Consider the following 12094-nt stretch of genomic DNA (forward strand, 5'->3'; position numbering starts at 1 on the left):
ACCTCTGGGACCACTGGTCTGGTTTTTGAGAACAAAGGAAAGGAGAGGGAGGGAAGGGGGAGACAAACAAACCTAGCAAAATGTGGTCCTGAGGCAACAACTGTGTTTACTCCTTTAATGCTAACCCCCACGGGGTCCTGCCACGCGAATCCCATACCTTCGGTCCCTTGGGAGAAATGCAAGCGACTGAGGGGACATCCGTACCTTTGGGGCTAGTTTCCCGTTACCTCTGCTCACCAACTCCTTATGACTTAAAGGCAATAAGGAAAAAGTTGCATCACAGCTGCTGGCAGCTGTTTCCTTCTCCCCTTCCTCATTCTCAGGTGTTGGTAGCACTGTCCTCCGGAGACCCAGGGCTGAATGGGGACTGGGTAGCCACTGAAATCGTGAAGGACGGGGTCAGGTTCAAGGTCAGGCGCACTTGTGGTTTGGGGAGGCGTCATCACCTCCTTCATGGCCAGCCTAACAGCAAAGAGCCTTTCCTCCGAGAAGCGGAGCGGGCGGAGTCCGGAGCAGACAGGTGAGGTCTGCGCCTAACCCGCCTCGTCCGCCCTCCCTCTCCTGCAGGGCTGGTGGCTGGTGGCAGTGGCTGTGGCTGTGGCTGCGGCTGCCACAGAGGCGGGTCACGCACAATTAGGCGGAGACAGAGGCGGGGGCTGCCCTACTCCGGCCCCAGGACAAGCCCCTTGGAGAGGTAGGCGACCTGTGACTACTCTGAAGGAGCCCAGAGAAGAGCCTGGAGAGCTCATCTCAGCATGGAGGGAGATGGAGGCATTGATAACCCGGCTTTCATCCCATCCAGCCCCAGCCTTGGTCGTCATTTACCGGCGTCTCCAGCTGAAGTCGAGGTTTCCGTCCAGACCGGTCCCAGAGAAGAGCTGTCCCAGCCCCCGCCGCCGCCGCGGCCGCCAGCGCAGCTCCCGGAGCTGGAGGAGGGTCCCTGCGGCTGGGGACGCTTCACTCCCGCCTTCCTGCAGCGCTGCAACAACCCCAAAGGCTTTCTGTTTCACTACTGCCTCCTGGCTGTCACCCAAGGTAACTACAATCTTGGACTCGGGCTCCCTGTGCCTCGAGGAGCCCTGGAGAAAGATTTGAGTGGGTAGAGACGCCTTTCAGACCCTTGGTAAATGCGTGGAGGTGGAAAACGGAGTGGATTGGGCTGGGCAGGGCAGGTTTGGGAATCAATCAATCAGTTTTGTTACCTGGACGGGTTTCACTGGTGGAAAGAGCCATATCCTTCCTTCAGCTAAGGAGAACCCCTTATTTTGGTTTTGGCTCTTAAAAAAAATCCAAACATATTTCTCCATATTTCATTTTATATGATCATCTTAATAGCAGAACACTTCCTCACAACTTCTAGTAGGAAAAAACAACAGCACTGTAGACTATGGCTTTTCCGGTGATTCTTTAAAAAATAAAAATCACTTGAACTGCCTTGAATCCAATACACTCTAATATAGCTTGAAAACTTTATGGTTTCTAGTAGCTTATCATTTTAAAGAAGAAACCTCAGTCAGACTGTGTCTGAATTATGTTCCTAAGCCTTAGATACCTATATTTATGTTGGTGGATATTTAACAGATTAAAGCAAGGTAGGAATTCTGAATATCCTTTAGGTGTTGAACGTACATCAGATTTTCGAAACACAGATGATACAGTATGAAAGTAGATAGGCTTTCTAGGAAAAAAAAAAGAATGACATCTTTTGAAATGTCAAAGCCTAGGAAAAGGGAGAATGTCAAGACTAAATGCTTTTATTTTTGATTTAGAAAACATCAGCTTCAAAATTAACTTCCATTCAATTTCCTTCACTCTCAGTTAAAATATTTTCTCAATGTGTTAATCTCAGATTGTTGGAGATGAACCTGATACATGATACATTTACAATGATATAGATGATTAATAACAGCTAAAGGTGTTATTTCAGCAATATTTTTATTTAAAAAAAAAAGACACATTAAAACAGGAACTCATTCTTGTCAAGCATTTCTTGAAGCAGAACTTTTGTATATGGGAGGCATCTTTTTCTTTTTGCAAAAGGTAGAGGAGAATTTACCACACTTCATAAATTAGATCAACCACTTTGGACAGTAAGTAAATAGGTAATGATGAATGATGAACAATCAAGTATTTCACAACAAAACAAAAGATCCAAACTGGAATAAAATTTATCAACATTTAAAAGCTTGTAACTTTCCACTCCTTTTTTAGTTTCCTAATTTAGCCTCCTAAATTAAGGTTATTATTTTAATGAGTTTTCCTATCCTTGTATCAATGAAATAATACTGAAGCAATTTACTAGAAGATAAAGAACTTTAATCTGGATAGTGTCTAATCTGTTAGCAGGCCTATTTTTAACCACACTAAAAAGAATAATTTGATTAGCCCATAAATAATGACCTGAATAATTTTTAAAAATCTTAGTTTAAAATAGTATTTAGTTTTTGAAACTTTCAACACTAGTTTTGGAAATCACTAGTTTTGAAAATAAAATTCTTGCCTGATCAAGGAGAGAAATAACTGCTTCTATTTGTCACACCCATTTGTTGTGGCTAAGGTAGCTGATACTTGAATACAATTTTTTCCCTCTTGGGTTCTATTGCACTTATAATTGGAGGGGCTAGTGGTTGAAACAAGAGACTCTTTGCTAATGTTTACTTTTGCTTTGAACTTTTTCTAATAAGTGGTCTCTAGAGCACTCACATTTTGCTCCCTGTAAGTCTATGAAATAAACGAAGGTGATTTCCCAGTTTCAGTTAGTGATGATTTTTCCAATGACCCATGAATAACCTGTACATTTTGAAATCTTCCAAACGGGGAGTATGTAAGCAGCAGTGGTTTGCTGCTCTAGGAAATTACCTAGTGACATAGTATCATGGGGTTTTGTCTGCCATGGCTTAATGTATTCATTTTGAACAAACATATTTGAAAAAGCTGAATAAAAGATGAATTCGTCATGAAAAAAAAAAAAACAACTAGCAAAAATGTTCTCCATGATCTGTCATTTTGCAGTGAATTTAATATTTTTTTCAATAAAAAAGATATATTAGGATAATGAGTTTGTGAAAGTCTATAGGATCTTTAAATTATGTCCTATGCCAATTAAATTTTAAAGACATGAATAAATACATTTCTGGTATTGCTTTGATAATGGTGAACAGTAGTGACATGGTTCTAAACTGTTTATTTGCTATTCTTTTTTTCCCTGTAGGTATTGTAGTAAATGGCCTAGTAAACATTAGCATATCTACTATTGAGAAGCGCTATGAACTGAAGAGTTCCTTGACTGGCCTGGTGTCATCAAGCTATGACATTTCATTCTGTTTATTGTCATTATTTGTATCATTCTTTGGAGAAAGAGGGCATAAACCAAGATGGCTTGCTTTTGCATCCTTTATGATGGGACTAGGATCTCTTGTATTTTCTTTGCCACATTTCACAAGTGGAGAATATCATTTTGGGTCTAAATTTGAAGGTAAGTGCTTCTCTTAAAAAATTAGATAAACAATATCCAGTTTAAAAGATTTGAAATTGTAATAAAATTAATTCATTATACCAATATTCTACTGACCAAGTCAAGTATGACTTTTGTGTAATTATCTAGGACAGGGTTTTCTTAACTTGGGGTCCATAGACCAAAAGTCTACGAACTTGCATCAGAAAAATATGTATGCATATCTTTATTTCAAGATTGGTTTCCTTTGCTATGTGTTGGCTCCTTAGACTTAAGAAAAGTTTCTTCAAAGGAAATTCAGATTTGGGGAGATTTTTAGAGGATAAGACTCAATTTTTGTTATTATAATAACATTTAAGAAAATACTATTAAATAATTTGTAAATCTGAAAACTCATTTAATACACACTACTTCAAGATTCACTGAACATTTGCAAAACCTCTAAGACCAAACGCATAATGAAATACTCTTAGCCAATTTAATAACTGTCAATGTATATTCCAGTGAATGGTTCTTCTGAGTTTGGTATGGTTAACTTTTCTGTGTTTCTAGAAGTCCTTTTTTCACAGACCCCAAAAGCCTTCTATTTCTGAAAGGCAGCAACTCTAGAAATTGCTATGGCAAACAGTATTGGTTTGTATCAGCTTTTCAAATTTTTAAAGACTTTTCGGATCTCACCTCCCTCTCTTTTACTCCAAGACTTCCCCAGGATAAACATTACTAGTGAGGAAAATAATCAGAACAGAAGATTAAAAGATTAATCGAACTCCTACCTGGCTCACCAAGAAATGTAGGAGTTAAAATTAGGAGCTTGACAAAGATAGGAGAGCAGTTTAACAAACTTTTGTTTTAACTGAGAAAAAATAGTAAAAATGGAAAGATAAGAGAGAGATATTTAACTATCTACCCTAGTACTACCTAAAAACTACCTAAATTTTCTTACATCAACTTATAAACTACCTGAAAATTATCTTTTGAGAGAGTCTTACTAATAATTCTTCTGCATAGCTAACCAGGCCAAACCTGGTTAGCTATATGTATATAAATATATATTCTAACTAACTCACTAAGCAATGGACAGCTACCAACCCACACACTCTCCTTCACCCTGCCCTCAGGAAAGCTTAGCAAAAGGCACTTCTCACACCTTATGCTTGCCTTTAATCTCTCATTGTCCAACTGTCATTCTTTCATCACTTCTTCTCTGAGAGCACTTCCTTTAACTGTGGGCTGGTCTCCATGGTAACAGAATCTCTTATCTTTAGGCCTAGCTGTCTGTCCACTGAGGCAGCCAGCTCTTTCCCCAATTAAGTTAGAGCAAGGGATTAATAATTCCCTTTTATAATTCTTAAGTGTGGTTTATTATATCTTAGATAAAATGTTTTACAATAGAACAGCAATTTCATAGTTAAAATTGATTCCGAATCTTAATATTTGTACAAGTAGGTAAAATTATATCAGAAGGTATATATTCCATAAAGTTCTTATTGAACTCATAATGAGGGTAGAAGAATAAAACAAAGAGGAATATTTTGTGTAGAAACAGTAGAAATTACTTGTTTGGTTGAATTGAGTTAATGAGAAATAATAGAACATATTATAATTTTAAAAATGGGGATTGAAAGATTTAAGTTGAAGAAGTAATTTTTCAGGGATGAGCCCAATTGACAAATTTGCTACTAGAGAAGATTTTGTGGACAAGGGGTATGGAAGGACAGTGACTGCTAGTTGTAAATATGAAATCTAAATCTTAGAGAACTATAGGAGACAAGGATACCATCACAAAACAATTGACATCCATGTAATCATTCTAAAGCTAATATTATACCATCCTGCCAGTGGGCCTCTGTGAAGTACAATTTTTAATTTTAGTCTAAAGTGAAATGAGGAATTTGTGAGGTTTTTGGAATAGTAAAAATTAAAATTTAGAGTACCTCAGAGCTAAAAAAATCCTAGAAACCTAATTTGACATTCTAGATCGTATAATGGGCACTATGAGATAACTATTGTTAGCTTCTGATCTTGGAATCTTTCTTTGCATTTGTATTTTAAATAGGAAATATTCACCTTTACCTGAATTTACCTGAACACAATTTGAAATGGATATGGAATCTTTTTTTTTTTTTCCAAAGCAGGAGAAAGCTTTATTGCCAGTGCACTGGGGGGAGTTCTGTAAGAGAATTCCCCAAGTGGTGCGTCAAAAGAGGGGAATATATACGTTTCAAGGGCTGGGATATAGCCAGGGTCTGATAATAGTTAGACAGTGGGAGTATAGATATGTCCAGGTGCCATAGGATATAATTTTTTTTCTTCATCTTTGATCTTTTTTTTTAAACATTTATTAATATTCATTTTTAACATGGTTACATGATTCATGCTCCTACTTTCCCCCTTCACCCCCCGCACCCCCACCAATAGTCAACGCAACGCACATTTCCACTGGTTTTAACATGTGTCATTGATCAAGACCTATTTCCAAATTGTTGTTACTTGCATTGGTGTGGTAGTTTCGAGTCCACATCCCCAATCATGTCCACCTCAACCCATGCATTCAAGCAATTGTTTTTCTTATATGTTTCCTCTCCTGCAGTCCTTCCTCTGAATGTGGGTAGCGTTCTTTACCATAAATCCCTCAGAGCTGTCCTGGGTCATTGTATTGCTGCTGGTACAGAAGTTCATTACATTCGATTTTACCACAGTGTATCAGTCTCTGTGTACAATGTTCTTCTGGCTCTGCTTCTTTCGCTCTGCATCAGTTCCTGGAGGTCTTTCCAGTTCACCTGGAACTCCTCTAGTTTATTATTCCTTTTAGCACAATAGTATTCCATCACCAGCATATACCACAATTTGTTCAGCCATTTCCCAATTGAAGGACATACCCTCCTTTTGCAGTTCTTTGCCACCACAAAAAGCGCAGCTATAAATATTTTCGTACAAGTCTGTTTATCTATGATCTCTTTGGGGTACAAACCCAACATTGGTATGGCTGGATCCAAGGGCAGGCATTTTTTAAATAGCCCTTTGAGCATAGTTCCAAATTGCCAGCCAGAATGGTTGGATCAGTTCACAACTCCACCAGCAATGCATTAGTGTCCCAATTTTGCCACATCCCCTCCAGCATTCATTGTTTTGATTTGCATTTCTCTAATTATTAGAGATTTAGAACACTTTCTCAGGTGCTTATTGATACTTTTGATTTCTTTACCTGAAAATTGCCTATTCATGTCTCTTGCCCATTTATCAATTGGGGAATGGCTTGATTTTTTATACAATTGATTTAACTCCTTGTATATTTGAGTAATTAGACCCCTGTCACAGTTTTTTTGTTATAAAGATTTTTTCCCAATTTGTTGTTTCCCTTCTGATTTTGACTACATTGTTTTTGTTTGTACAAAAGCTTTTTAGCTTGATATAATCAAAACCATTTAATTTACATTTTGTAATTTTCTCTAACTCTTGCTTGGTTTTAAAGTTCTTTCCTTTCCCAGAGATCTGACAAGTATACTATTCTGTGTTCACTTAGCTTATTTATAGTTTCCCTCTTTATATTCAAGTCATTCACCCATTCTGAATTTATCTTGTTGTAGGGTGTGAGATGTTGATCTAAACCTAATCTCTCCCATATTGTTTTCGATGTGGAATCTTTTGATGATAGATATAGCACATTTTTCATTTAAAGTTAAATTTTTGGTAATATAAATAGGTAAGATGAATTACAAAAGGGCTCTATCTTTTAGGCATTGGAAAAATGAAAGAGTCTAGGCAGGTGAGAGATAATAATAGAGAATAGAAATCTCTGCTATTTGAGGAGGGTAAGTTGATATATCATTTGAACTCAGAAATTCTGAGTTTCAGTAGGGTTAAAGTCAATTACTAATTCTGGTACAGATATGGCCACCTCGCTGCTACTAAAGAGGGCAACCCAGTCTGGTTCAGACAGAAGCAGAGATCAAAATTCCTTGTTCAGAATCAGCAGGGGGAATCAGGAAGCTATTCACAGTTTTAAAATTTTAATTAAAGGAATTTTTTTCTTGTAGAATTGTTACTTGTAGAAACACTTTTGGACAATTGTTTTTGACATTTTAAAATTCAGATATTCTGCTTTCCCCCTTAGACAGTGAATGGTCTCATATAGGTTATAATCATTTAATATTTATTTCCATAGGGTACTCACAGTTTCCATAGGGTACTCACAGTTGTTGCCCTAGCCTGAATGAGATAGAGATTCAGTCTTCAAAAAAGAGGAAGGAAGGGGAAACAAAGAAGGAAAGAATTATAAATTATAAATTTCCTGTGAAAAGAAGGCTAGAAATTTATTTTTGTTAATTTTTTTTATTTTTGTTTATGTTTTGTTAAACTCTTAGCTTTCTTCTTAGAATCAATACTATTCCAAGGCAGAAGACCAGATTTGAATCCAGGACCTCCTTTCTCCAGGTCTCACTCTCAATCCACCCAGCCCCTTAGCTCTCCCATGGCTAGAAATTTAATTACTTTTAATCATGGATTAGTTAATGTAAGAAATAGCAAAGTTGACATCCTCATTTCAAGAGTGAAAATAAGGTAAATGATAGATGTCATTGTGGAGTACTAAGTAGTGTTAGTAGTAGTATTTAGCTGTGTTAAATATTTATTGTTTTTAACATATGACATATTTTTAGACTAACTGGTGTTAGGTGAGAACCAGTAGGGGTAATCCTTATGTAATGCCTAGATTTCATCCCCCTACAAAAAGAATGATTTAATCTTGACATCAATACCCTGGGTTGTCCAGGTCTCTTATATTTCTTAGAATTAGTATGACAATGGAAATATGTACTCTATCTTTTTATCCCTTTCCCAATGTTAAGTTTCTTTTCTAGTTTGTTGTAGTTACATATGATATTTAAGATAAATTATAGATTAAACAGATTGATGGCCTACTTTGAGAAGTTAACTACTATTTATAAAACTGTTCCTTTGGGATAATACGTTCCATGTCCCAAAAAACAGTAACAAACAAATTTAGGAATGATAACTATGATGTAAATTGACATCTTCTTGTCCTTTATAGACATTGTGTCAATTGCCTCATATCATGAAATCTCTGAATTGGAAAGATTCTCAGGTTCCACAGTCCAATGTAGACATAAACAGAAATCCCCTCTACAGGATCTTCTTCAAGTTCTTTTTGCAGGATTCTACTTGAAGGATTGTAGATATTGAAAACTTGTAGTCAGAGACTGCCCATTATGCCTTTGGTTAGTTTTAATTGTTAGCATATTTTCTCTGTATATTTACACAAAACATTAATCTGCTTCACTGCAGTTTCTGCTCATTACTCTTCCTTCTGGCCTCTTCAGAGAAGCTGAAGTAATTAAATCCCTCTTTTATGTGACAACCCTTCAATACTTGAATGCAGCTATTCTACCCTTGCTAAGCTTTTTCTTTGTCAGATTAAATATCTTTACTTCCTTGAATGAATTCTTGAATAGCAAGGCTTCTAGTCACCTTACCCTGCCCACTCCTCTCCCATTACCTTCTTTTGTCTGAATGTCAATTTTTTTTTGTGCTTTTATGCTTTGATGACTTTATGATGCCATTGATCTGAATATTTTCTTCAATGGTAATAATTACAAACCATGCATGTCTTCTCATCCTTTGTGTCTCTTATCCCTGCCCTTCCATGAAACATCCAGAAGGGAATCACTCAGTGTACTTGAATCTGGTCAGTCAGTCAACAGGCATTTATCAAATATTTCCTAAGTGCCAGGCAAGTGTGCTGGGAATACAAATATAAGTAAAAGGAGAAATAGTCCCTGTCTCAGAGAGCATACATTCTAATGGGGAGAGATAACACATAAAGGGAAGCTGAAAGAGTGGAGGGAAGGAGATCATGATGGAAAAGTCTAGAGCAGGGGTTGGCAACCTTTTTGGCCGTGAGAGCCATACATGCCACATTTTTTAAAATGTAATTTCGTGAGAGCCGTACAGTGCTCACAGTGCGTGCTCCTGTAATAGCACATGAAAAAAAAATTGACAGATATGGCTCCTGCAGAAAGAGCCATATCTGGCCCTCAAAAGAGCCAGATATGGCTCGAGACTCATACATTGCCGACCCCTGGTCTAGAGTATGGTCTGAGAAATGAAGATGAGAATGGTATGGATGTCCTCTTTAAATGGAATTTCTGGAAGGAGCCATTTATAGTCAGAGGGGCCTTCGTTGTGTAATAATAAAAGGAGCCAGAAACCAAAGATATGATAGAAGGGGAGAGAGAGAGACAGTCTATGAAGTGACTCTCCTCCAGCTCTCCCCTCCTGCTGAATATACACAGGCAGACTTTGAGGGGGTGTCACCCTGAAACTAGGTGACCTGGATGGTTGTGCCACCCCACAGGAGTTGGGGTAAGGCTTTCCTATAAGCTGAGGTATGGGGTACCCCAATCTGATTCTGAATGAGGGTGGGGTTCACGAAAGCCTCCCCAGAGGTCAGTCAACTTCACAGCAGGTGGTCTGGCTCCAAGATGGAGGCAGCCAGACCAAGCTGTTATTCCTCTCCCCCTCGTTGTCTCTCAGGAACTCTGGAATGCTATCTGACTAATGAATGGCTTTTATTATTCTTAATTCAGGGGTTGGGGAAAGAGGTGAAGGGCAGAGGGATTTTGGGGTGCCCTCTTCTCTATTTCTATGGGGTCTGTAACTCAGATGGGAACCTTTGGGGTTCCTACTCCCAAGCTTCTTCCCTTGCCTCTTCTGTTTTTATTTCTATTTCTATTTTTATCCTTTCTATAATTGTAAGTTAGACCAGAAAGGGTCTCTCAGCAAGGTTGGGTAATGGGGGAAGAAGACCAAGAGATCACTCCCAAAATGGAGTCCAAAAACTTAGCTAACTCTATGATTGAAGTCTTTGTTTTTAATTTAAACATTTATTAATATTCATTTTTAACCTGTTTACATGCTTCATGCCCCTACTCTCCCCTTCACCCCCCGCTCCCCCCTACCCATGGCCGACGCACATTTCCACTGGTTGTAACATGTGTCCTTGTTCAGGGCCTATTTCCATATTGTTGATAGTTGCATTGGTGTGGTCGTTTCGAGTCCACTTCCCCAATCATGTCCGCCTCAGCCCATGCATTCAAGCAATCGTTTATCTTTTATGTTTCCTCTCCTGCAGTCCTTCTTCTGAATGTGGGTAGCATCTTTACCATAAATCCCTCAGAGCTGTCCTGGGTCATTGTATTGCTGCTGGTGCAGAAGTCCATTGCATTCGATTTTACCACAGTGTATCAGTCTCTGTGTACAATGTTCTTCTGGCTCTGCTCCTTTCACTCTGCATCAGTATCTGGAGGTCTCTCCAGTTCACCTGGAACTCCTCCAGTTTATTATTCCTTTTAGCACAATAGTATTCCATCACCAGCATATACCACAGTTTGTTCAGCCATTCCCCAATTGAAGGACATGCCCTCCTTTTCCAATTTGTTGCCACCACAAAAAGCGCAGCTATAAATATTTTCATACAAGTCTGTTTATCTATGATCTCTTTGGGGTACAAACCCAGCAATGGTATGGCTGGATCAAAGGGCAGGCAGTCTTTTATAGCCCTTTGAGCATAGTTCCAAATTGCCAGCCAGAATGGTTGGATCATTTCACAACTCCACCAGCAATGCATTAATGTCCCAATTTTGCCACATCCCCTCCAACATTCATTACTCTCCCCTTCTTTCATTTTAGCCAATCTGCTAGGTGTGAGATGATACCTCAGAGTTGTTTTGATTTACATTTCTCTAATTATTAGAGATTTAGAACACTTTCTCAGGTGCTTATTGATACTTTTGATTTCTTTACCTGAGAATTGCCTATTCATGTCTCTTGCCCATTTATCAATTGGGGAATGGCTTGATTTTTTACACAATTGATTTAACTCCTTGTATATTTGAGTAATTAGACCCCTATCAGAGTTTTTTGTTATAAAGATTTTTTCCCAATTTGTTGTTTCCCTTCTGATTTTTTTTAAACATTTATTAATAATCATTTTTAACATGGTTACATGATTCATGCTCCTACTTTCCCCTTCACCCCCCGGACTCCCCCCACCCATGGCCAATGCACATTTCCACTGGTTTTGTCATGTGTCCTTGATCAAGACCTATTTCCAAATTGTTGGTGGTTGCATTGGGGTGGTAATTTCGAGTCCACATCTCCAATCATGTCCACCCCGACCCATACATTCAAGCAGTTGCTTTTCTTATGTGTTTCCTCTCCTGCAGTCCTTCCTCTGAATGTGGGTAGCGTCTTTACCATAAATCCCTCAGAGCTGTCCTGGGTCATTGCATTGTTGCTGGTACAGAAGTCCATTACATTCGATTTTACCATAGAATATCAGTCTCTGTGTACAATGTTCTTCTGGCTCTTCTCCTTTCGCTCTGCATCAGTTCCCGGAGGTCTCTCCAGTTCGCCTGGAACTTCTCCAGTTTGTTATTCCTTTTAGCACAATAGTATTCCATCACCAGCATATACCACAGTTTGTTCAGCCATTCCCCAATTGAAGGACATACCCTCCTTTTCCAGTTTGTTGCCACCACAAAAAGCACAGCTATAAATATTTTCGTACAAGTCAGTTTATCTATGATCTCTTTGGGGTACAAACCCAGCAATGGTATGGCT

At 38.5% G+C, this 12094-nt stretch overlaps 1 protein-coding gene across 1 annotated transcript in view; it reads left to right on the forward strand.

Annotated features, from left to right (window-relative positions):
- The first annotated feature begins 755 nt into the window (after positions 1–755).
- LOC123251201 (solute carrier organic anion transporter family member 4C1-like) overlaps positions 756–12094 on the forward strand; it is a 130578-nt gene continuing 119239 nt past the window's right edge. Inside the window, exons 1-2 of the mRNA XM_044680402.1 lie at positions 756–1035; positions 3212–3475. Coding sequence (XP_044536337.1) covers positions 756–1035; positions 3212–3475 — 544 coding nt within the window. The remainder of the gene's footprint in view (positions 1036–3211; positions 3476–12094) is intronic.

The sequence above is a fragment of the Gracilinanus agilis genome, chromosome 1 (assembly GCF_016433145.1).
Source record: "Gracilinanus agilis isolate LMUSP501 chromosome 1, AgileGrace, whole genome shotgun sequence".
NCBI classification, from domain to species: domain Eukaryota; kingdom Metazoa; phylum Chordata; class Mammalia; order Didelphimorphia; family Didelphidae; genus Gracilinanus; species Gracilinanus agilis.